The 26,243-nt window shown below is 42.7% G+C and overlaps 1 protein-coding gene across 3 annotated transcripts in view; it reads left to right on the top strand.

Moving 5' to 3' along the window:
* Positions 1 to 25,730, top strand: part of stim2b (stromal interaction molecule 2b) — a 46,189-nt gene extending 20,459 nt beyond the window's left edge. Inside the window, exons 2-12 of one of the 3 annotated variants that reach the window (XM_007551339.2) lie at positions 3,659 to 3,789; positions 14,058 to 14,169; positions 16,517 to 16,628; positions 17,345 to 17,460; positions 17,549 to 17,726; positions 18,638 to 18,815; positions 19,404 to 19,565; positions 20,351 to 20,451; positions 21,757 to 21,995; positions 22,095 to 22,335; positions 23,165 to 25,730. In XM_007551339.2, the coding sequence (XP_007551401.1) occupies positions 3,659 to 3,789; positions 14,058 to 14,169; positions 16,517 to 16,628; positions 17,345 to 17,460; positions 17,549 to 17,726; positions 18,638 to 18,815; positions 19,404 to 19,565; positions 20,351 to 20,451; positions 21,757 to 21,995; positions 22,095 to 22,335; positions 23,165 to 23,786 (2,192 nt within the window). In that variant the 3' untranslated portion in view covers positions 23,787 to 25,730. The remainder of the gene's footprint in view (positions 1 to 3,658; positions 3,790 to 14,057; positions 14,170 to 16,516; positions 16,629 to 17,344; positions 17,461 to 17,548; positions 17,727 to 18,637; positions 18,816 to 19,403; positions 19,566 to 20,350; positions 20,452 to 21,756; positions 21,996 to 22,094; positions 22,336 to 23,164) is intronic. The other 2 variants (XM_016671060.1, XM_007551340.2) reach the window with 2 other exon arrangements.
* Positions 25,731 to 26,243: the final 513 nt, after the last annotated feature.

Here is a 26,243-nt window from a genome sequence, read left to right as displayed (position 1 = left end):
GTTTGTTAAAGAGAAGGCTGGTGCTCGTCATTTCAGCCAACCAGGAAGTAACGCGTGATGTTTCCACCAGGTCCTCTGTATAGCATTACATTTAAATCAGTTCTGATATGCTGTATCTGTCTTCACATGGACACGTGATCACAGCTTCATCTAAGCTCAGTCATTTGCCCGTGCCAGTTCCTTTTCTTTTTAAAATGAATTTGATTGTTTTTTTCCCCCCTAAATTAGGAACGAATGAACAAATAAAACAGCTGCTAACATTAGTTAGCCCACCAAACCTTTAATATGTTGATGAAAATGCTGTATCAGTTGGATGTTAAAATGCTTTAGCATTTTGACCATTGTCGCATATTCTCCTCGTACCTCCATGCGACCAACGTGGCGTATGTACACCACGACTGCCTCCAGCAAAAGTATGGGCTATTCAGATATTTGTTGGTAATGACCGGCCACACTCCATGTACAACATGGCTTCTTTCTGGACTGACCTCCAAGTTGCACATGGACTGTGGTGAGAGGGAGGGACGTGGCGAGTTCTTTAGTCAAATGCAAAATGTATTTGCCTTACTGTCAAACATTTACTCTTACATCATAAGTGGGGATTTAAGAGGGGGATTAAAACGAGCAAGGAGTGGCCCATATTATTTATCCTGCACGCTTGCACAAACAGAGTGTGTGCAATTGTTTGACTGCTGTTATTTAATGGCTGCGGGGATTATATACTTTTTGTCCTTTTCTAGGTGCAGAGCTGCTAATAAAAACCAGCCCCTTGTACTCCCCTTTGCTTCGTATAGAAGGTGGCTGCTGAGAAACGATTGCTTCCTGTAGGGGTGGAGTCTGATGTTTTATTTGGCCGTGACGTGTGTAATGCACGGGTTCGACGCCGCGAAGCGTAGCGCGAATCGCCTGCGCTGTAAACAGCCATCCTCCATCACGGAAAGAGAAGCGCCGAGCTGAACGACGCGACTGTTGACGTTAATTCAGTATTTGGAAAAGTACAGGCTGACTGCAATTCTAAACCAGTCCAGAAAATCGAAGTTCACAACTTCTCCTTCTGTTCGCTGATTCTACAGGAGGAATCCAAGTAAATGGGAGAAAGCTCAGACTGTCTGCGAAGCGGGATTTTAATCGAGAGGAATTTCACAGGAAGTCAGTGGCCACGCTATGTGCCATTATATTTTATGTGTGAACTTTTAACAACAGAAAAAGAGTTTAATACAATTTTGCAATATCTGAAATGCATCGGGATCAGCACAGAGTTGTTGTAATTAGAGAAAATATAATTTTTAGATTTTTGTGCATTAGTCCTTTCCAGTACACTCGATGTATGAATAAAAAATGTATTGGACACATGTATTTTACTGGACGTCATGACTGATGGTGCACTGAGTCAGTCAGATCTGCTGTCAGTGAGGCTAAAGGTGATGGTGCAGAAACCTCCAATGTTTATGAGCATAATTTGCAGAGTCAGGAAACGTTCTGGTGTAGAAATGGTTCATGTGACTGTAGCACTGCGAAAGAAAAACAGAAGAAAATCAAACAATTGAAACAATTCCCAATATTTTCAGAAAACACACACCACATTATTTCCTGAATCTTTGAAGTTTCGTAATCTTACGCTAGTGCTCGGTTTTATTCTGTGCCCTGGAAGTAATTACCAAACATTAACTGTTTTAAAAGGCACGGCTGTTTTTTTTGTTTTGTTTTTTTTACTCTTGGTTTCTCTATTGCCCTTTCAGGCACTGACGGGTTTCTTGTTGCCAACGTGAATTACAGACCCGAGTTTGGGCGTGTTGGGTGGTGGTGTGTTGGTTTTGCGGTTGCTCGTTTCTGTTTGAACTCTCGCCAGCGCAGGACACGGCTGTTCTTCTGGCTTGGACCGAGGCCAGAACATGACTGATTGACGGCTCCCATCTTTGAGGTGGAAAAACTTTTTTGTTCGGTTTGACTGATGTCTTTGAAATCGGGACGAATGTGGGGCATGCGTGTGTGGGTGTTTGCGCCTGAGCTGCAGTTTTCTGAGGATTTTCTAATACTTTGGTTTTGTATTTGTGGGGACTCTGAGACAATGTGGCTCCTTTCCAGTTCAGGGGTGGTCAAATAAAAACAAGACGGGGGGGACGCTAAGGGACGCCGCAGGAATGACAACAACATTCAGCAGAGTTTTTACACAGGAGCCCCGAGCTGCTGTTTTAAAGATAAATCTGCTTTGTGCTACATTTAACTACTCTGATATCCTATTAATAACTTAACAGGCTGTCAGGAATATGACATTTTACTTGATCACTATCATACCGCAATTTACGGCTAAAGTATGCGGTGTGCTTCGGATATTTGTTTCTTCGCCTGTCAGCGTTTGACCTGAAGCCTCTTGTTGAAAACCTGACGAACGACATCCGTCGGATAAATGAGAGGTGATTGGCTGACTCCGAAATCATGATGCGACCTCGTTGGAATCCGCAAGTGCTTGTAGAAATGTTGGAAATATTGTGTGTCAAATCATAAAAATACAGATGTTTCCTTCTGCAGCCAGTAGCTTAAAAAGGTATAAATTTTGCAGATCTAGAAGTTTAAAAAAAAAACAACAAGTTTTTCTAGTTTATTGAACCTCTTCCGTACATGTGACCTCTTGTCTACATATTTTAGACAAAAAGTCTAAAACAACTCTGGATAAACATTGTTAAAAAACGTATATAAACATTTCAATACAGAAGACATTCTATGGGGTAAATTAGATAAAATATCACTGTTAAAAATGCAATGTTGTGACGGTATATGTGCTGTGAAAGCGGCGGTGGCAGCCCCTTGCTAATTGCACACCAGTGCAAACAGCCGGTCTGGAGCTCTGAACAGTGCAGCACATTATTCCCATTTATTTGGCAGAATGTGAACGCAAGTTTTTAAAGTGATTTATGTGCTGAAAATTCAAATTTGTGTGTTTGGAGCTGCATTTCAAACCTTTTTAGATGAGGAAGATTTCATGCAGCTGGAGCCTCGTTAGCTGGAACAACCGTGGGAGGCGAACAGCACCGAAATGCCTCCGTGTTGCCGTATTCATTTTCCCCCCATTGACATGACTGATGGCTTCGGTGCAGCGTGCGTGTGACTTAGCTTGTTTTACTCTGTGGTTGATACAAGCTATGTATTGTAACAGAAACAGCAAAGGCTGATTACTCATTGTTGCAGAAACCACAACAAAACATTTGCTTTGTCCTCCGTATGTAAATAGGTCAAATATTTCTTTGCTTTGAATATATTCTGTTCTGATATCCGAAGTAGCTCCTCTGAAAACCCACAAAATCCTGAGTTTTAAAATGAAATCCTGCCTGCATTTTTGAAAATGAGTCGCAACGAAATGCCCGACTAACTGTCTTCACTGATTAAATACCACTTCTTGTATTTTAGTCTTCCAGGATTGTCTTGGAATAATTAAAATGTGTCTAATTTAATTGTCGTCGCGGCTTTCCCACTGCGACTCTTGAAAGTGATCCCCGCTCGCTGGCGCGTCTTGCGTTGCGCTGGGGGCCGTTTTCAGTGAGTCACACAACAAATATCTCTTGTCTCTGGGAAATTGAAGCGCACTTCTTTTATTAGAATTTGTGTTTTACGTGTGGCACGTGGGACGATGAGCTGACGTGAAGCGTTTCTTCTCCCGTAGATCCGTGTCTCGTCGTGATGCCGCCGTGCGTGGGCGAGGCCGACCGCTTCAGCCTGGAGGCGCTGCGGCACATCCACAAGCAGCTGGACGACGACAACGACGGAGGGATAGAGGTCAACGAGAGCTTGGAGGTGAGCTTCGGGGCTCCGCGTTTAGCGTTTCAGAAACCGGGCGAACACGAACACACAGCAGGTCACGGGGGGAGAGAGACTGGCGCTGTTGGTTTTAGTTTTAACTTGATGATTTTTTAGCTACAGCTCCGGTTAGGAGTTTTATAGAAGCCCATTTCCGCCATGAAAGAAAAAATAAAAGACCAACAGGAAGTCATAATTATGACCTTGAATCTCATAGTTATGACTTCGAAAGCCATAACTATGACTTTCAAAGTCGAAATTATGACTTCGTGTTGGTCTTTTATTTTTTTCTTTCATGGCCAAAATGGGCTTCCGTAGAGTTTAGATGCAATCTGTTGTACTGATTTTGAGATTTTAATGACTGATTTAACGCGCCGCTTTTAAATAAGTAGGTAATTCATTCGTCCTAGTGGTACACAACTTGTTTAGTTTTTCTTTTAGGGTTATTTGGTGTCATTGGTACATTCCTCGAGTCTCAACAATTGACCCAAACTATCAACACAGAGAACAAATAGCAACCTTGACAATTCAAAGAGGCGTTTTTACGAAAACTAAGTGTATTCATAAAACCGACATGAAGAAAAAGAAAACGTCTACAGTTTTTCCAGATGTATCATAGAAAATCCAATTGTTTGTGGATGAAATTTTTCAAACATAGTTTTTCGTTTTAGGTTTTAGAACAAAAAAAGTAGATAGAACTACATCCTAGAAGGCAAACCGAGTTCTTTGTGCGACTATAAATAAGAAAAAAATCTAAATAAAATAAATAATAAAAAGCACAACCTTTAAGATCAGGTCGTTTCAGCTGTTGAATCTGTTCATCTCAAGACATAACTCATTAATATTGTGGTGAGAATATCTGTTACGACTGTCATCCTGCCTTTTTATTTCACCACAATGTTGTGACAACATTCCAGCAGACATGATTTGCATCGTTTAATCATGACTCAGCGTCGTATGAACTGGAAATGGTTGTCGCTACGCATGACGGCGGCAGCATCATGCTGTGGACATGTTTTTCTTCGTGGTGCATTCCTCAATGTTTCTGGAATAACAATGAAACTTCACCTGAGATCAGCATCTAAAAACAGTTGAAATTTGGACATATTTTATAATTACAGCAGGGAAATGCTTCCAAACCTCAAAACATTCTCATATTACCCTCTAGAATCAGCCAGTCTCAACCCAATTAGAGTTCTACACCTACAAACTGGACCTTATCAGAAAAGCAACCCATTAAAATATTGTCCAAATTAATGCCAGAGGCTTCTTAATGGCTATAAAAAATGAATGAATGAATGAATGAATGAGGTGGGAAATTTATGCAAATATCAACAATTTGCAACAGTGCTCTTGTTAGAACAGCGTGAAGGGACCAAAATGCCTCAAGGTAGTGTTTTTTAAACAATGCATAAATATCAAGAAACAGAAAGGAAAATCTTCTAAAGAGACAAAGTTCACAATCGTTGACCTCGCGGCTAAATGTCAGCAAAATTAAATGTCAGAAGTTTAAGAAAATAAATTCTTAACCTTAAAACTGCCACTTTTCTACACTTTTAATTGCTGGTCTTACATTTTGTATATTCAGCTAGAGAATGTTTTCCTAAAGCTTTTTCATTTGCCAGATGGGGCTTTGTTGAAGCAGGATCTCTTGTCCGTCACAGGTCGACGCATGTAAATATTTAGTTTCCAGCGCTGAGAGAGAGAGAGGACAGAGGGAGAGAGAGAGAGAGAGACAGACAGAGAGAGAGAGGACAGAGAGAGAGAGAGAGCACAGAAGGAGGGAGGGAGAGAGAGAGAGGGAGGAGGGGAGGGCCTGGCTGAAAGTCAAATGATTTTAATGCTTAGCAGTCAGTCATCAACGGATGAGTCAGCATTCCTGTCATAGCGACACATCATCACAACACCGAGCAATGCTATGACGGATTTTATATTACGGCCGTGCAATGAGGAAAATGTGTCTTTCAGTTTCAATTTCCGCTCCAAATAAACACAAAACTGTGGGATTGCTTTAAAGAAAAAAATAAAAAATAAAATAAAAAAAAAAAAGCGTAGCCACATTCACCATTCACTCATTCATAACGTCAGTATTTCAGAGATGGTAACGTTTGTGGTTTTTCGAATCAGATCCGCCATCTAAGACTAAACCCTTGACAATGTTTCTGACCTCTGGCACCCCCAGCACAAAGCAGCTGGTTGGAGGTGTTTGGTTGACTGGAAGGGTAGATTGACGCACGAGAGCTCTCTGATCCGCCACCCTCCATTTCAGTCTCTTGCTAATAAACGTCTGACGACCGCTTTTTTTCCCCCACAGGAGTAATTTCAAGTGTTGAAGGAGTTCTGGTGTGAGAGATAGCTATACCCCGCTGCCCCATCTGTGGCGCCTCGGTTAGTCGTTTGGGTCTTGTTTTAATGGATCCCTGTCCACATTAGGGCATGTGTGTGTCAGTGATGAGCTATAAACAGCCTGGTTTAACTTTTGTCTGCTATGATGGTAAATCGTGTTCGTTTCTTCCCAGCAGAAGACAGTCACCATTGAGTCTCTTCTTCCCAAATTATTATTTTCTTCTTCTTCTTTGTTTGCTTTCTGAAGAGAGATAGGTTTTTCAGTGGGAGATTGTGACTACATTTCTTTGAATCTGACATATTTCCTTAGTTGCCGTAGACTCACTGCTGGCCACTTTATTAGACACACCTTACTAGTACGCAGTTGAGCCGTCTTTTGAGATCCGGTGGCCATTGGTGACGACGTACAAGGAGCCAGTTGGAGATGATCTGAGCTGTTATACGGGGCGGATTAGTGGCCATCAAAAGACGGGTACACTGTGTTCAGAAAGGGACGAACGTGTTCAGCAACAGTCCCGATCCGTGACCGCCGGACAAGCTGTAGCTCTGCTTTTTTTTTTAAGGCTATTTCTACTAAACTCTCAATCTGTCATTGTAATGTTTGCAACTGGAGACTCGTTGGACCAGGCAACCTTTTTTTTTTTTTCTTTTTCTTGCGATCTGTTAACTGTCTCGTGTTTTCGTCTTGCCTTCAGGAACGGTATTCTGCCTACCTTGGTTGTAGCAAGAGGTTATTTCAGGTGCTGCTGCACGTTTTCTTCAGACATCAATGCGACTCGCTTATTTCTTTCACTCTTTTTTACAATTTCTTGTAAACCCAAACTGTGAATGTGTGAGAACCTGCTAGTGTATGAGTTGCTTCTGAAATATTTGGACCAGTCCGCCTGGCTCTGACAGCAGAGTCACTGGTTGAACTTTCACTAAACCGGTCTTCCCTGGACGAGTTTCGTGGCGTTGTTATTGGCTGAGAATGCCGTAAGGCAGGTGTAGTTAATAAAGCGGCTGGTGAACATCTTTTTAATTGCATGTTAACCACTATGATTTATTGTTTATAGTTTTCCCACAGAGGGACAATAAATTATGTTTCTGTTTACCTTTTGGGCAAACTTTTGCTCTGTTGCCCCACTGCATGATGCTACCACCACCGTGCTTGACGGTGGTTGCAGTATTCTTAGCTTCTCTTTGACATCAACAGCTCAATCTTGTCTGTCTATAAAATATTCCTTCTGGAGGCATTTATTTAGGGCTGATACGATAAATCAGATGAATCAAGATGAATCGATTAATTAAGTTACGGTCAACTAATTTAACAATCGATTAACTGGAGACCACAGACTCAAAAAAGGTCATATTCTGAAAAACACTTAGAGCAGTAATTAAGTCAAAACTGTACAAAAAATAGAAATATTTATGGCATTTCAGTAAAAAAAAAGTTTTTCTTTTTTTAATAAGCAATTCCTTTATTTGTTCTTTTGCATCTTTTGTGTATTTCTAATGCTGTACACAAAGGCTTGAGCGTTTAAATGAAAAAAATGAGCAGAATGTGCAACTTCATATCCGAATAATCAATTAATCATCAGAAAAACTGACAGATTAATCAGTAACTAAGATAATTGTTAGCTGGAGTCCTACATTTATTTAAACGCAAATCTTGCGCTAAGAAGTCCAGAGTTGTTCAGGACATTTATCCTTAAACTTGAAGTGATTTTGGTGATATTTTATCGTTTTATCATAGACTGCACCTGCTCGAATGCGGTTCTACAGGCCACACCTTTCTGCTCACTCCCAGGGATTTTGGATGACGCCCGTGGGGTCTGTTGCTGAGCGCCGCCACTGGGGGGACGGCAGGTGCATGTCCTCGCCTCTCGCTGCCGCCCGACAGCCAAGTGGATGTTCGGCCAGATCGTGTTGCATCTCTTGAATTGCACGAACTCGAACCTCGTCACGGACCGGGGCGGCGGTGGTTTTGGTGCTTCTGTTGCAGACTTTAATTAGTTCTCGCCCGATTGTGCACAACGTCGCCCGGGGTCCGTCGGCGCGGAGGCGTACTGTATATGCAGCGCGTCTTTGAACGACACGAAGGTGGGGAGAAACCCGAGTCGGGTAGAAGCAGCATCGAGGGTATGATACGTCTATAAAAAGAAGATTCTTGAGGGTGTTTGTTGACTTGTCTGAGAATGTCCAACACAGAGATTTGATTTACAGCTTAAACTTACATCTCGTGATGCTTGCATCACCAAATATAAGGTGTCATGTGGTAAAAACTTAGAAAAATAGCCGTTTCTTGGGCTGTTGGGTTGAAGACAGAGATGCATGAAGAAATCGGTGGTAAGAAGGGTAGAAATATAGCAACAATGATGACATACTGAACAGCAATGAGAAATAAACAGGATTTTTTTTTTGTCTTTTTTTACATCATATTTTTTTATTTCAAGAGTAGATGGCGACTGAAAAGAAAGTTACCAGAGCGTGCCTTGGTAGTGGTTAGATGGAGGATCTAGATTTAGAGCAAAGACTGAATAAATATAAAGGATGCACAATTAAGATCGCGAGATTAAAGCCGCCTTTAATATGTCCTGGTTCATTTGTTTTTGAATAAGAGAATGAGATAAACAGCCACTTCAATCACTGATCTCTGTGCAGCTGTCCTGCTAATGGCGTCCAGTAGCCTCCAGATTTGATGCAAAAGCAATTTCCTGCTGATTTATACTTCATAATTAATTCACCGAGCCAAGAAAACTGATTGTTTTTAGACCACCCCTCTCACCGAGTATTTCTTTAATGGAATAAATTAGGCAGCTCCGTGAGACTCACAAACGTTGCTTTTGACTGCTACTGCTGAGCAAATAGTGCTCTGCAGCTCTGAGAGGACGGTGGATGAACTTGTGTTCACTTCTAAATTTTGACCGAAGCAGGAAGCGGCAGCAGGGAAATGCTGTGGTAAATATGGTCATTGGGACGGAGCAGAGCCGGATAAATGCAGTCCGTCCTCTTCGCACCAGGAAGGGACTGCCTGATTCCTGCAAAAGGGATTTTTATAGACTGTAACAGCATAATGCCACCATCATTATTGCTAACATTTCATAGTGTCTGAAAGCCTCATCTTTGCCGTAAAATCTGTCCGTTTGGGCAGCTGTTAACTCCTAACCAGTTTCCTTCTAGCCGAATAAGGGATAAACAATAATATCGTTGTTTTGAGACCATTTTCACGTAAAATATTGACAAGTTTTACCTCTCAAAGACTAAAAGTTAAATTTTGTAGAGAACGCTCCACACTGGAACTGGAAGATATTTAAAAATATTCACACAAAAAAAAACACAACAACCAACAACTGTAAACAAGAACAAAAATAATAATCACACACAAACGAAACCTTAAATAAATGAATCATGAAATCTTTTAAAACAAAATTGCCCTTCAAAAGATATTAATCATCAGAATGAAAATGACGAAGCTCGTTTTAATTCATCGGTGCAATAAATTGATTAATTGCTGATTAGCAAATGGAGTCGCTGCTGAAGGTTTCGCAAGACTCTCCATGTTCGATTTTCACCGGGTCGCGAAGGGAAAATGTTTTTATGTTGCCAACAAGGCACCAGCAACAATTAATCACGATTATTTACTAGAAGCTAATAACAGCACTTGGCCTTGTCAAGTCAAAAGATTAACCATTTTCAGTAAATTAAAAATGTTTAGATGATTTCTTTTATTCATGTTTATGTCTGTCTGTGTACTTCTGAAACAATAAAATCCAGCATAAATTCAAATGATCAATCGATATTTAGATTTTTTTTTTTTAATCGAATCAACTTAATGTGTAATCATTCCACTGTTGAAAAAAGACCTTTTAAAATGAAGCATTAAAAGCCCCAATTTATGACTTTGACCCTGACAAGTTCTGACCAGAACTGTAAATCCGCAGCGCCTCAGAGAAACAAAAAAAAAGGAAAATTACAAAGTGATCGACGGCTTCACCGGCGTTCCCGACGTCGTAAATCGCAGCCCCATGCTGTTTGTGTCATGTTAATGACATATTAGGAAGGATAAATCAAAATCACTGTCCTACGTTCTGCAGACTCTCTCGCTTAGAATAACGTCGATCTCCGAGTGCGTTTGTCATCTTTACAGTGACGATGATGGAAAAACTGGATGTAATAACTTTTGCTCGTTAAATGAGTACAGATTGACTGCTTATAGCTGAGTGTCAGGGCGGCGCAGAGTCAGTGGAGCTAAGGCTCATGGGAGGAATACCAAAACTCAGCCAACTCCTCCTGAGGCTGGACTCTTTTCCGAACAAAAATATCCTTTGTTCGCTGCTGTGTAAGTGCGTGTCTGTCTCAGTCCTGGCTCTGATTATGTCACAAACTGCTTGTCACGGTCTGTTGTGTGGACAGTAGGTTGTCGCATCAGCACTGATGCTTGACTCTCAGAGGGAGTCTGGACTTTCTGTTTTCTACCAACCGTTGTTTGGAGAGATTCCCTCCTCTCCTCCGTTCAGGTAAATGGATCTTAACTCTGAACCACCGAAACCACAAATCACCTGCACTCAGACCTATCTATGTATTTGTGGCTTGCTGCTCTGACTTTATATGGCTCCATAAAGTACCTCAAAGCTTCCTCTGACTACATGCAAAGCGTCTCTGCCAACCTGCCGGGAAGTGGATTCGTGATAGTCGCAGCTCTGCGATTATTTACCATGTAGTCTTAGATTTCTAAGAGAAAGACTTTTATGTGTTTTATTTGTAGTCTGTTGTATTCTGTTGCCTTAAGTGTTGAATTGGAAAACAATGATGGCTTCCCTTTGAAGGAGTGAAGTTGAAAATTAATATTATGAAAAACTTTTCTGCTTTTTCTTCCCATGCTCATGTTGGATTGGGAAGTATTCTTTATGTCTTTGCCAGAAAGTCGTTTCGTTTAATCATTAACATGTAGTGGTTATTAAGGACAAGTATTACACAAACTGCTGTCCTAGCATTGACGGAGGCTGTTGGGCATTTAATGGCCAACAGCCATTAAATTTCCATCAATGTTTCAATGTTCTCAAGAAGGTGTGAGGATAAAGAAAACACCCACGTGTCCCAGCCAAGTCGGTGTCCGTAGGGGAACAAATAAAGCCATCTATCCACTTATCTTGTGCTACACACAGACCCATTGCCACGGCGACCGACTGACAACACTCTGCATTAGCCTACAGAGCAGAGATAACATTCAAGCGTATCAAGATCCCACACCGAAAAACACACATTTCGCACAAAGAGAGCAGAGCATTCAGTCGCGTTGTATTTTATGCTTGATGTTTATTTTGTGATTATTAATAAGTGGTTGCCTCAACACGTCGGTGCTTTATTACTTAGTCTAAGGAGCTCTTCTGCTCATGGTCTGTCAGAGAATAGGTGTGTGAGTCGCCTTATTTTAGTGTTAACTGAACAAAAACACACAAAATTATGCAGCACGTGTCCATGCTACAACGGTGAAAGCCAAGCTAGCGTAACTGACCTACTTTTTGCGACCTAGCATAGCCTTCGCTATTTTGTTTTTCTATTTAAAACTTTTTGTTGACTTGTGAAATATGACATCCTTAGACCTTACTAACTATTATAGTGTTGACAATTAATACTGCTGTTAATTTTCTTTTGCATATCTTTTATATGTCACGCATACATGTAAGATTTAGCGTGTCATGTTCACAACTTGACGGCTAAAAGCAACGGCAGTCGTACTCTGTGAGTGTGCAGCGTCTTTTGCCCTCCAGCAGGAAGCTGGGGGCGGGTCGTTGGATGCGTGACGTCTCACTTCAACTCGTCTGTACTTACTACCGACTGTATTACTTTACACTTCAGAGAAGCTAGCTAATATTCATGTTTTAGCCATGAGACGAGTGTCAGCTGCTGTTTTTTTTTTATTTTTTATTGGGCTGGCGCCTGTTTGTGTGTTCTCACGACTAATCACGACATTCAGGCACGACTCCGTGTCATATTTTACAATCTGTCTTTGTGTCTGACTCCTAACCAACTCACCGTGGCATCTGTTAGTATCTGTGCTTTTTTGAAGACGTTTCCTGATTACGGCTTCGCCAAAAACTCTCAGCAGAGTCTTGCTTTGACAGCTCGAGAGCCCTTTCACATCCGATTCGAGTGCGAGCGCTTAAGTCAGCGCTCGTCCCAGACTTTTAATTTCACAGGCCATTCAGACAGCTCCTGCGAGCAAAAGGATTTTTCTTTCAATCTGTGACAGGAGGAACATTTGCAGCAGACAGCCTTTCAACACCAGGCTGCCATTATGTATTCAATGTCAAACTCACAGCGGTCCTCCAGCTCAGGCTCTTTGAGCACACACTGCAGACGTGTGAAAGTGCTGCGAGGTTCTGATGTCGACTGCCTCGTCTGCATGTCTGTGTCGTAGCTAATACTGTTGTTGGAGTATTTCTGCTAAATGAAAGAGCTGATGAAAACATCTGTCAACAGACATGGATCTAAAACCTCTTAATTATAAAATGTTCCCTCGGTTGTTGTGAATACTGGTTTTAAGCTTTTTTGTTGTTGTTTGTTTTTCTGGGTCAGTTGGGACTTCATTCTGTGTTTTCTGCCCCAAAGTTGAAGAGGGGATTTTGCTTTTCTTTTCTTTTTTTTTTTTAACTCGCCTTTTATTTGCTGCTGACGTGAACAGAAAGCAAACTGCGCTAAGCTTTTCACTTCTTACACTTTTGTTTAGAGCTCAGGAACTTTTAATTCTTCTGTAAATTTCCACTTTGATATTTTCACAAGTTATCTGAAAAAACCAACCAACCAAAAAACAGAACTACTTTCAGTCCTTAAAACTTATGTAAATTATGTTTAACAGAATGGAGTTGGTGTTCTTTTTAATATTTTATAATCTTACACTTGCCAAAATCACTTTAGCTTTAAGATGTTTCAAAATTATGTAAAGGGAGTTTCAGCATGAGATGCTTTCAGGATTGCTTGCATTTCTCTTCTTACAGCAGAGTTGAAAATTTACTAGCCTGACCCGGTTTGACCCCTGGGCTAAATTACCTAAAGGAATGGAAATCTTTGGAATGTTTTTTTTTTTTTCCTCTTTTCCATTTTAAATAATCCATTTTAACATTTTAGCTTCTGAACAATATCAGAAACGAATTGACTTTCCGGCGTCTACAACATTTCCTCCATCTGTAAATAAGTACGTCTGTTGACCCTGGTGGTCTTCTGTTGCCTTATCACACCTACTCCTAAACGTCCTACCGCTTATTTTTAGGATTAAGAAAATGTTTTAAAGTCACACGTCGGCGTCGGTAGTTTTCCCAGCCCCTAATCTACATGAGCAAAACAAACCCTAGACTTAAAGGAAATGGTCGGAGTGGAAAAGCGACACACTTCAGCGGTCCGACGCTCGTCTGCATCTGCATCGCAGTCGCAGGATGGTGGAGAATCATAAACAAGCAAAGATGACAGGAGTTCTTCCCATTTTTTGTTTTTTTTTTTGAAGCGCACGCCCGGGCCACACACATGCACCCAGGAGCCGGGGATGAATGCTTTGAGGTGTTTGGTAGTCAGCTCTGATCCTCGCTAATGCTGCCGGTGTTCTGGCTGTTCTCTTCGCTCGGCTTTGTCTCTGCAGGGGCTCTTAAGTTCTGAGCGCCAGAGAACTAAATCACACATACACACACACGCGCACACACACACACACACACACACACACACACACACACAGAGGTGGAAGCGGCACCTCTTCCACAGATCTATTCTCTTTTCTAAACCCTTGAAGGGAAGAAAAAAATAAGCATGCGTGTGCCTGTGTGTGTGTGTGTGTGAACGATCCAAAGAGACTTGAAGACAAAACTCTTGTGTTTTTAAATCCCGACAAGCACAGCTATCTGGTGCCTTCCTCTAGTTTTGTCTCTCTTCTTTTTTTTTTCTTCTAGTTTATAATAGAAGACATGAAGCAGCAGCAAACCAACAAACACAGCAACCTGCACCGTGAAGACCAGCACATCACAGTGGAGGAGCTGTGGAAGGGATGGAAGAACTCCGAAGGTAAAGCAAAAGTTATTCAGGACAAACCCGTTCTGTCCTGAGCGAACACTCTGCTTTCTGTTATTTTATTTTGCACAAACAGGTGCGAGACGCCAACGCTAATGTTTTTTTTTTTTACATCGTCAAACATAAAACACAATCACTTGAGACAAACTGATGATAAGAAAAAACGTCATCACGCTTCGATACAGTAAATCGCACAAAGAAAAGGGCGTGGTCGCTTTCAGGTAAAACACCCGCTGAGACGTCGTCCCCGTAACACACTCCGGCGTGTTCCTGCACTTCAGGCGGAACCTGTTCGGTTTGTTTGCCTCTTAGTCGACACCGACGGCGTCCTCTTACACCAAAGGCTCGAACGAAGCGCTGCGCTCAATAACCGTGTGAGCCTTCCCGTATATTTCACTGGAGCGCTTTCTCCTTCTTTTCTGCAATTTCATCCCTTATTTGCTGACCCGCTCCGCTGCAGTTCAGTTCACCTTTGACACGTTGTCGTCCTTTATCTCACAGCCAGATGTTTTGACAGTCCCACAGGTGTCTTTGGCAACAGAGAGGAACTAGAGAAACGACAGAGAGTTAATGTTTCGAGGGCTTTGCGCGTGCTTTAAAGGCTTCATAATTTAATATCAGGGTTCGGGTCTGAATAAGTGTGGTAAAAGATATGAATCTTGATCCTTTTCTTCCCCCCGTATTTTTATTTTTTATTTTTGTTCTGACGCTAGAGGCTTTTATTTGCAGAAGATCTGCGAAGAGAGAGATGGTGGAAAAGACATGCAGCACAGATCCCAGATTTATTTATTCGGTTATTAATTTTATTTTGAACATTATAGCAGCCTGACCAGCGAGTTTCTGTACTCTGGAGTTGGAGATCGTCCTGCTGCATTTTTTACTTTAACTAGTCCTTTAAGTTCTGATCCTTCGCTTTGGTACGATGTCGGTATCTGCAGATCTTTCTTTACGGGCAGCCATCTTCTCTGACACAAGAAGGCAATGACGGCAAACACTTAGAATAATTTAAACAAAGTGAAGTTTCACCACCAAAACCAAAGCCGCTAAGTTTGCAAAACTCAACATATTTCAGGCACCGTCGCGACTCTTGACCGTAACTGCACTCCCTCGTGTGCCGTTGCACCATCAAAGTTTACGTTTGCTTTTCTCTGTATCAGCAGTCAGGTTTATTGAATGTGGGCTGATCTGTGCTCCTTAAAAAAATCGCACGTCTTGTAGGTTTTTGACAGATGTTCTGTGGGAATAGTTTGTGCTGCCTCCGCCTCTTGAACTTTTTGTTTCAGACATTTGACTTAACTCCGTAAAGTTAAGAAAATCTTGAGCGGTGTGAGCTTGAGAGAAGAAACCAACAGCGGTCGTAAAACAAACCCGGGCAGTTGGATCACTTTTCAAGGAAACATTTTATATAAGAATAGTTCCAACAATCTGGTTATATAAGTCTGCAAACTCTTAAACCCGTAGTTTGTCGAAACACCTTTTGCTTTTGCTTTTGTTTTTGTTTTTTATTTGTAGGAATTTCAGGGTATTTCACTCACACTGCCTTGCAGATTTCATCCAGTGCAATTATTTCATCACCACTAGTAGAAACATTTATCCGAGAATGGAGTGGTGTTTGGTTCTGAATTACTGTTCTCACTTTTTTAAAGTGACTCAACCCAGATCTGTTTTGATAGTATTTCAGTCTTTATTTTATCTGTGGATGTACAACTTTTTTGTCGTAGTTATCGTCATCATCATCATTCTGATTGACTTCAGACTTATTTTTTAATGCTAAAGACTTAAATTAACACTGATGTGCAGTGCTGCTTTTGAATTAAGCTTACTTTTTTTTTTAAACAACTGTTTACTTGATTTCATCAGGAAATTCAACAGAACTTTTTTTTTTTTTTTTTAAGAAAATACTCCTAACTTTGATCCTTATCCTTTTATACAGACATGGAGTTTGTGTCTTTATTTGAAGAATCTAAATGTCAGCTAAACTTTATTTTCTAGTGATCTTGTTCGCAGCATTTGATACAAGTTACCTGAGAAATGAAACGAAATCAGACTTGTATAGCGCTTTATTTGGACGCATTAGAAGACTAAATATTAAAGTTCGGTCCAATTAAACAAAGCATTTATCACAGGCATCTCTGCATCTCTGTGTGTTTTTGGGCCCCTAAAGGTTCGGCTGGTTTTTCAGTTGCGTTTTGCAGGATAAGTGCCACGTTAAAGCTGGAGAAAACTTTTGCAATGAGTTTTAACAGGTGTTTACTCTTCCAGAGCCGCTGTGTCATCAGATCTAGGTTATTTATTTGAGTTATTTGACAGTTTCCTAACTCTGTCTTTAACCTCTTATCAGTCCACAACTGGACCATGGAGGACACGGTGCAGTGGCTGAAGGAGTCGGTGGAGCTGCCGCAGTACGAGAAGAACTTCCGGGACTTCCGGGTCACAGGGAACACGTTACCTCGGTCAGTACGGCCAGGAGCTGCCGGGCTTCATCCCCCCCCCCCTCTGCCTCAGTAGAAACTTAAATAAAGTATGACACAACATTTAAAAGTAAAAAATTTTCTTTTCTTTTTTCCCCTCCATCACCTAAAGCAACCAGTGACTTTTTTTTCTTCTAATTCTGTATTCTGCTGCCCTCTGCTGGTTAAGAAATGCAACACAGGACAAAATGTTTGGGATATTTGAAATGGCAGACGTTCCTCACGGCTTAAAGCTTTCTTTTCATCCTTAAGTCCGACATTCGGCTTCGGCCCATCCGCAGCGATCTGACTGACTGCTAACAAACTTCTCAGTCATGAGTTTAAGTCTTGAGTGGAAGGAGCTGCGGATGAAGTTGTTATTTAAGGACTGTCATTAAATGAACTCCTGTGTGACGGGTGCAACGTGAGCTGCTGCAGACTGAATGTACTGAGTGACTGACTGTAACCAGGGGGAGGCGATGGGCCGTCGGGGGGCTTCATGTTTCTCCGCCGAGCTGACTCATGAAGTGATGTCATAACCAGAGGGCTCGGTTGTTTCCTGAGCCGTTTTAGATGCTGATCGACGGTCCACCTGTCAGTCCCGTGTTTCTGTACGGAATGTTAAACATCCCCCCGATTTACTGTCTCGCGGTGGTGGGGAGGGGAATATTAAAATTTGCTACTTTGTAATTTGAATTTATGCTCTGTCTGCGTTGTAGAATAGCGGCAAACGAACCGTCGTTTATGTCCATGCAGCTGAGGATATTAGACCAGCGGCACAAACAGAAGCTCAACCTGAAGGCGCTCGACGCCGTGCTTTTCGGGCCTCCTCTTCGTAAGTACGGCTTCTGTTCGAACGCGGCAGGCCGGCGCCGCGTCTCCTCTCGCCCCTCACTCTCATGTCCCTCCAACCCCCCCTGCAGGTCCGCAGCACAACTGGGTGAAAGACTTTGTCCTGATGGTCTCCATTGTGATCGGAGTGGGAGGCTGCTGGTTCGCCTACATTCAGAACAAGTCCAGCAAGGTGCACATTTCTCAGATGATGAAGGATCTGGAGAGCCTTCAGAACGCCGAGCAGAGCCTGTTGGACATGCAGAGCCGGTAAGACGAGCAAACCAGAAATTTCTCAAGAATACTTTTGCTTAGCTTTTGTTTTTTTTTTTCTTTGCATATAAAATGATAAATAGTTAGATTTTGTTCTTATAGTCCTGCCGGTTGACTGAACTTTGACTGAGATGTTCAGGCTCACAAAGAGCAATGAAGGAAAATAAAAAACAGGCAGGAAAATTTGTTGAAATCGGTATTATTATCGCAAATATAGAGCAACAGTTTCGCAGTCACGCGTTTGCTTAATATTGCGTTGTCCTACTTTTAAAGTTCAGAAGAAAGACAATATAGGGAAAAAAAAAAAGGCCAAAAGGAGCTTGTCTGGTCATATGAGACCAAAATTGAACTTTTTTTAGCCTGCCTGCAAAATGGTGTGTATATGTCAGGACAAACTAGAGGTGAAAGACGGAGATGGCAGCATTATGTCGTGGGGATGCCTAATGTTCAGCGGGAGCAGACCAGAGTTGATGTGAAGATGGATGGAGCTTTAAAAAACAAAACATTTAAAGGCAGCAAATGACTTGAATCTGAGCTGGAAGTTCGTCTCGAAGAAGGATCCACAGCTGGAGCTTCAATTGAATGGTCCAGTCAAAGTTAGGAGGAAACTCAAATTATGAATCTGTTCCAAGATGTGAAAACCGATGATGATAGACGACCATCAGACTGAGCTTCAGCTATTTTGCAAAGAACAAACCACGATTTCCGAATTTAGATGTAAAAAAAAAAAAAAAATAGAGAGAATGCTAAAAGATTGCAGCTGTTAACTGTAGCGATTCTACAAGATGCTGAGTCAAGAGGTTCGAATTCAAATTCATCTCACATACTGTAGATTCTTGAATAAAAAAATAAATAAAATAAAAAACCCTGAAAAAAAGTGTTTTGATTTATCACGTAAATCAAAACAGGCTGGAAAAGGCTCAGGAGGAGAACCGGACGGTCGCCGTGGAGAAGGAGAACCTCGAGCAGAAGATGAGGGACGAGATCAACGACGCCAAGAAGGAGGCCCACCGGCTGCGGGAGCTGCGCGAGGGCGCCGAGTGCGAGCTCAGCCGGCTCAAGTACGCCGAGGAGGAGCTGGTCCAGGTGAGGACTTCCTGTCCCTGAACGCAGCTTAACCCGTTTCCCCCGAATGCAGCTCAGCCACAGGCTCATTATCAGTCGAAACATGCCGGGCGGCTGGAGCGAGTATCGCATGGACGCGTGCATTAATGTGTGGAAACATGACTTAGTTCGTGTGGAAATGAAATTTGAATTCACTTGATGCGGTTTGCACACCCTTCGCCGTCTTTTGAACGATGGATTTAATTTAAAATAACGGGGGGGAAAAAAAGGCTCGTCTGGGTGCAGAGCTTCACGCAGATGTAAATGTATTCATCACTGTGGCTAAACCACCTAAAATTGAAAAGATTAGTTTTATATTGTCTGCCTTAAATTTTCATTTCATTTGCGAGGGACCTGCTTTGCATATTTATCCACCTTTGTAAAAAAATTTTAAAAAACTCCCGAAGCTCTGCCCTTGGATTTGAGTTTTTTTTTTTTTTTTTTTAACTCATCAGATATGGAAGAATCCGATAAATAGTAACCTCTGCTGTGTTTGTTATGAACGGTTTCTGTCGGCTGAGGGTTTTATCTTTTTGACCCCCGGGGTCGTGACGTGTCGCCTTCCTGCAGGTGCGGAAGGCTCTGAAGCGGGCGGAGAAGGAGATGCAGTCGGAGCGCTCGGTCCCCGAGGCGCTGCAGAAGTGGCTGCAGCTCACGCACGAGGTGGAGGTTCAGTACTACAACATCAAGAAGCAGAGCGCCGAGTTCCAGCTGTACGTCGCCAAAGACGAGGTGAGGCTTCCCTGTGGCAGCGCGGGGAAAGCGACGGATCCGGAGCGCTCCGCCGTCCTTCGAGCGCCGGGATTAGCGGCCGTGGCCGATCCATCCGTATTTGCATTGTATAAATTTGAATGAATTTCGCCCTGATTTGGCCGTTAATGCGGTTTATCAAGTGACGGACTCGTCTTTGATGGAGGACGTGGAAATATGTGCATAAATTCGATTCTTGTTTGGAACAATTCCAGGCAGCTGCGTCAAGTTTTGAGGACACTTAAATCTTCCCGAACATCAACAAATTCTCATAATGACATCTTTCTTTAAAAAAAAACAAAAAAAACTCTCCGATCAATCCTGACCCTGTGTGAAGAAGTAATGACACCCTGACCATATAAGGCAACTTTCGTTAAAAAAGTTGACGATAATTTTGACGGTTTCTTCTTTGCAGAATTGATTTCAGTCACATTGGGAGTATTTGATTATAGCCAGCCTGTTTTTAAGGTCATGCTAACGCGTCTTAATTGGATTCAAGTTGCCGCTTTGACTAGTCCGCTCCAGAACCCTCCACTTGAAGCTCTTGATTTGTTCAAAAGTGAGAAACGGATCTTTTAGCCTCGTTCTGTTTCAAGTAATTATTTGAAAACTGTCTGAAAAAAATAAATAAAAAATAAATCGAACTTGTAGAAGTTTTAACAAATGTTTTCATTCGTTGGATCCCATTGCTTCACTCTGAGCTGTTGCAGAAAAGTTCAGTAAATAACTTTGGCTCCCCTCTCTTCCTCTTTATTTATTTGTTTCAGGCAGAGAAAATAAAAAAGAAAAGAGGTTCTGTGTTCGGAACCCTTCACGTCGCCCACAGCTCGTCCCTGGATGAGGTGGACCACAAGATACTAGAAGCAAAGTAAGAACTCCAGTCTACTTTCTGCGTGCGCAATTCCCCCCGCAATCTGATTTACGATCATTTATTTTAACCTGAGTTCATTAGAACAACTTAGTCTAACATAAAGCAGCCCTGAGGACAGCAAAATGGAGAGAAATTAAATTTCTCGGTCCTTCACGGCCAAAGCCTTTGTGCATATTTGGAGTTCCAGTCACCAGCAGCACAAAAGCCCCCAACAGCCTCATTAATCTGGGATTTATTGCCGTCTTACTGTTTGTTTGCAGTAAACTGATTCAGGAAGTGACCGAGAATCAGAGCGATTCTCCTTACACATGTAATCAAGGCCTGGCTCTTATTTAGCTAAAGCTCAGCATAGAAAAATACATCTAAGATATCCTGACAATAACAATCAGTGCCTTACCAGCGATTAGGGGCGTTCGGCAGTACAAATTATGACTCACTATTATTATTCGTTCGTCAGTCTTTTTGGACGCACATCCATCAGTCAGAGCCTTTATTGTCAGACAGTGGTGGGCAACTCTTTGGTCTACACCCAAATAAATAGGCGTACGTGACAGAAAACGTATCAATGCACATTCTGCTAATTGGGAAACATTTTGGCAGCATCATGCTGTGGGGGTCACCACCTTTAGAGTTGATATGAGGATTTATGAAGGTAAGTGCAAGAAAATCCTTGGCAATCCTAAACATAGTCCTGTGTTAGAATGGCCTAGTCAAATTCCAGCATTGAGTGCTGAATACGGACAGCATGCCACACCTGTGAGAGTTTTATTTAATTGTTTTTGAAAAACGTACGTTATGCAAACCCCGAATTGTCCCAAACATGTCCGCCAAGTCCCACCTGCATGCAACGCCGGCTGGTGTTAATACCACCGGTGTCCTCCGGTGACTCTCCAGCTCCTGATCCTTTCTGCACTTCTTTGCAGATCAGGCCTTTCTTCTGGGCGCTTCAGTTTGTTGAGTCTGTGAAGTCATTTAGAGTTCCTATAAAATCCAGTGCAAGGAATTGTTCAGTTGTTCAAACACCAAAAGGGAATCACAGGGAGAAACGAGAAGAAAGTGCAGCGCTCCGTCTGGCTTCTTGTTAGGCAGTGGTCCAGCTTTACAGCGGGACCGCTTTGTGCCAAAAAGCGCATTAATCTTGGCTCGTCAACTTCTTCGGAAGGACGTTTTGATGTGCATCAGAGAAGCTTCTCTCTCTCTCTATCTCTCGCCAAGTTCGGCACGTTCAGATCCAGGGCCGTCCTCCTCGTTTAGTTTTTCCTTCTTGTTATTTTTTTTTTTAAATTAATTTATTTTTTTTAGGAAAGCTCTGTCAGAGGTGACGGCGTGCCTGAGGGAGCGGCTTCACCGCTGGCAGCAGATCGAGAAGCTCTGCGGCTTCCACGTCGTCAACAACTCGGGTCTGCCGAGCCTGACGGCCAGCCTCTACTCGGACCACAGCTGGGTGGTCATGCCCCGGGTCTCTGTCCCTCCGTACCCCATCGCAGGCGGTGTGGACGACCTGGACGAGGACACGCCTCCCATCATTCCACAGTTCTCCAGTGAGTGCGCCGCGCCGTTTTCTTACTTTCCTCAGCGGGAGAAAACGTCGCCGCTTGCTCCAGAACGGCGCCCGATCTTTGCTTTGTTCTCCCTCCCAGCCGCTGCGTTGATCCGACCCCCGCTGACCCGCAACAGCAGCCTGTGCCGCTCCCGCCGAAGCCTGCTGAGCCAGCAGTCGTCCCTGATGTCCCCGGACCCGGACCTGCTGTCCATGGCCGGCTCGTCCCTCTCCTATCGCCCCGACGCAGACGACGAACAGTTTATGTTCAGTTTGGATAGGAGGGGGTATGTAGCTGTGGCCGGGACGCCATGGAATGGTTTTACAGTTTGGACTAACAGGTGTTTTATCCAGACACTGACAGATGACCATGAGGGTTTCACTGAGTGTTGTAGATTCAGCCTTCTGACTGCAGGACTAACTGTCACCCGAAAATGAAAACGATCTGATTTTTTTTTTTTTTTTGTCCCAGTCTTTCTAATTTATAGCCGAGAGTCTCGACAAAGCCTGGTCGAGTCTTTACCAGACTGAAAAAACACAAAGGTCTTGTCGGTCTAGTTTCCAACACTCGAAGTAAGACAAAACAAACTTAACAAGTAACTTTTCAGCATGATACAGGAGCTTGTTTCAAGTCAATAATTCTTTAATATTGATGAAAAAATACTAGGTATAAGGGAAATAATCAGCCAGTGGAACAATGTGTTTTTCACCATATCGTAAATTAAAAATGTCTTGTTCCACTGGAAGATTATTTCATACGTAGCTAGTACTTTTTCAGCAATATTAAGGAATTATTGACTGAAAAACAAGCTCCCGTTTCTTTCTGAGAAGTTATTTGTGAGTTAGTTTTGTCTTTATTTCAAGTGTTCTGAGAAAACAGACCAAAAAGTGCTTGTGAGATTTTGTGTTTTTGCGGCTTTGGAGGTAAAACTGGGTCACACCATTAGCAGCAGTAGAGGTGCAATAGCACCAGAGTGGGGTTGAAAAATAGGTGTATTTAAAAGCCTTTCCTGTTTTGTTGATGTAAAAAAAAAAATGGTGAATTGGCTCGTGTGTTTTGTCCCTCTTGCCCTCTGTGGTTGATGTTCTTGAACAGTCGTACATATTCCCACGCTTTGCGGTGACGTTTTTCAGCGTGTGACCCCGCTTGTTCTGCTCCCTCTCCGTCAGAGAACCGGCTCAGGACGGCAGCTCCGACACGGACTCCTCCCTCTGCTCCACCATCGGCCGCAAGCAGCTGCAATCCCCCGGCGCCGCCGACGCCCCGTACCGCCGCATCTCCCGCGAGGAGCTGCTGCTGCTGGGCCAGGGCAGCCCGGAGCGCCCCGGCTCCTCCACCCACACCACCAGCAGCAGCAGCAGCAGCCTCAGGGACTCCACACCTCCTCCCATGCCCCCGACGCCGGCCGCCACCCCGTCCGGCCCGCCCTCCACCTCCCCGTCCCCGGCCCTGGAGCACCACCCGTTCGTGCCGAAAGGCTCGCCCGACCTCACCCGCGTCATACCCGAGTCCCAAAGCATGCCGCTGTCGCAGGGCAGCGCCGCCTCTCCGACGGGCAAGGGCGTCTACAACGGCATCCTGGAGAAGTCCTACAGCTACGGCCAGCTGCCGGCGAGCATGCTGCCCAACGTGGGGCGCAACCCGTCGCTCACCTCGCTGGACTCGGAGGGCCGGAGCCTGGGGAGAGATTACAAGCTCCACAGCACCTCCTCCCAGGACTCGTGCGACAACGGGGAGAAAATCAAGCGCTCCTCGTCTAAAATCAAAAGCTTATTTAAGAAGAAGAAATAAAAAAAATAAACGCTCAGCGTGAGGTAGCGCGTCGCGTGTGACAGCGAGAGAGTAAACTAAACTAAAATAAGAAGAGTTTTATCGCTCATACGTCACTGGAGGATAAAACATTTATTTTTCTCTCCTGGGTTTTTTTTTTCCTTCTTTTTTTTTTTGTCAAAGATGGAATGTAGCTCAGCCTGGGTGCCGTCAAACGCCCCTCAGCCTGGTAGCCTTATTTTTCAGTAATCCCTTTGTGTTTAGTTCTCGCCGAGGAAAAAAAAAAAAAAAAAAAAAACCCCGCACAGGCGGAGGAAGGAGCCGAGGCAAGCTCACGGTTCTCTCTTCCTTTTTCTTTTCTTTGTATTTCTTTCATTTTAGTTTGAACCAAAAAAAAACCTCCTTATAATGGGTCTAAAGGTGCAGTCTGTACATTTAGTTTCAAACTCACAAAGTGTTGTGTTTCACTGAAGACGTGTCGTGTGGATGAACTCGTGTACTTGACTCATTTCATTCAGAAGAGAGAACGAGAGAGAGAGAGAGGGAGAGAAATAATCCTGCTAAAAGTTTGTTGCACTACTGCTTTCTTCGTGGTTGTTTTTTTTTTTTTCTATTATTTTTGGGAGAGGGAGAGAGGGCGAGTTAGAATCATGACGTCGACATGAAGGGAGGGGGGATGCATGAGCGGTCGCAATGAAAACGCAGCACAGAGCCAAAATGATCTGACGTGCCCTCAGTGCCACTCTTTATGGATGTCTCAATATAAATATATAAATAGAAAAAAAAAAAAAAATATATATATATATATAAAAACTGTTTTCACATGATGTTCTTAAAGGTGATTTTAATAGATTTTTAAATTTTACGGCTTCACCGCGGACCGAAGCCGCAGCGGTCACTTTATCTGTGTTTTTGTCGCCCTTTATTACTTGATTACCTGCATCCTGTAGCCATACAGTAACAAAATCTACTATCTCTATGTTTTTTCTTTTAAAATATATACATATATATAAATATCCTGCAGCTTTTTAAACCTGGTGTCACTACAATGTTTGGGGGGAGGGGGAAATTGGCTTTCAGGTGCATCTCTCGAGTAAGTCAGATGATCATTGAAAAGCTTATTTATTTTTGTAATGTAGTTTAAAAAGGTGAAAGCTGTGTCTCGTGTGGTTTTGTTACATACAGAGTGATGTATTTTAAGTGTTTTTATTTGGGGGAGGTTTTGAAGATTTTAATCTTTTGCAAACCTTCAAATGGGTTTCGATGATCCCTGCTCAAGGATGCAGTCATCAAGAGCATGGAGTCGAATGTTATGTTATTTATACTTATATTCATATTATAAAGTAAAATTGATTCTTTGCTTAAAAATCTAATCATTATTTTGAACAATAAATGGCAAACTGCGAATAAAAAGAAAAAAAAAAATCTATAACCATCTTCAAAGTTGTGTTGTTTCACGGTTTAACCATGTCAATTTTTTTTTTTTTTTTTTGCTTAAATGTCCATGCTATTACAGCGGATGGAAAAGTCTAGAAATTTGATTCAGCTTGTGCTGAAGTCTTGAAGTGGATGTCTAGGGTTTTTCCTTCCACTGAACTTACCATTAATATTCTTGGATGCAGCATTCTATGAGCAGCCATCAAGTATTTTTTAATCTCTCATCTCATGCATGACAAAAAATTTTTTATTCTTTTTTTTAGCTGCAAGTAATAATCAAAATGAACAGAAATAAACGCTTGAAATGTATCACTCTGTGTAATGAATATGAGTTTCACTCTTTGAACTGAATTATCAGCTTAGGAACATTGATAATTTTTTTTTTTAGTATTTTTTTTGATGCGCCTGTATGTGTTAAAATTCCAGGAACACTAAGAATAATCTGCTGCCAATCTGACCATCACTCTGCAAGGCAACCAGACCCACCCAACTGTTTGCCTAAAACAACAACAAAACGCAACAATAACAGGAAAATAAAAAAAACTATATGCAGCGAGAAGTCAAACTGTTTGATCCGGATCTGATGAATGATGCACCAAGACCTGCCTCTCCTCCCCAGCTTCTGACCCCCTCCTCCGCCCCCCTGATTCCCCACTAAGCTCGACCCACGCAATAGAGTCCTGCTCATCACCTCCGGGGCCCGCAAACCCAGCGCACTGATGTCAAGAGCTTCACACTGTGATTACTGGCCGCTTCCTCTCGTCCCGGATCTGGGTGTCACCGCTGCAGTTTGAGAATGCAACAAGTGCTCCAGCAGCATCTAGGAGGTCGCTGAGCTGAGGATCCAATGTGCGGTTTTTAAAAATAGAAGAAGAAGAAACAAACAAACAAAAACTCGTTGTCGGGCAATGGAGCGCGCAATGAAGGGAATGCAGGACGGGGATGCTAGGTGGGGAGGAAGTGAATGTTTACGAGGAATGTGGGGGTTTGAGAACATTTTGTGTGTGTGGATATTTGTATACTGTAGAAGAATTAATAATA

This window comes from Poecilia formosa, unplaced genomic scaffold (genome assembly GCF_000485575.1).
Source record: "Poecilia formosa unplaced genomic scaffold, Poecilia_formosa-5.1.2 Scaffold41, whole genome shotgun sequence".
In the NCBI taxonomy this organism is placed as follows: domain Eukaryota; kingdom Metazoa; phylum Chordata; class Actinopteri; order Cyprinodontiformes; family Poeciliidae; genus Poecilia; species Poecilia formosa.
The sequence above is the reverse complement of the archived record's forward strand: the minus strand, read 5'-3'. Positions and strand labels throughout refer to the sequence as shown.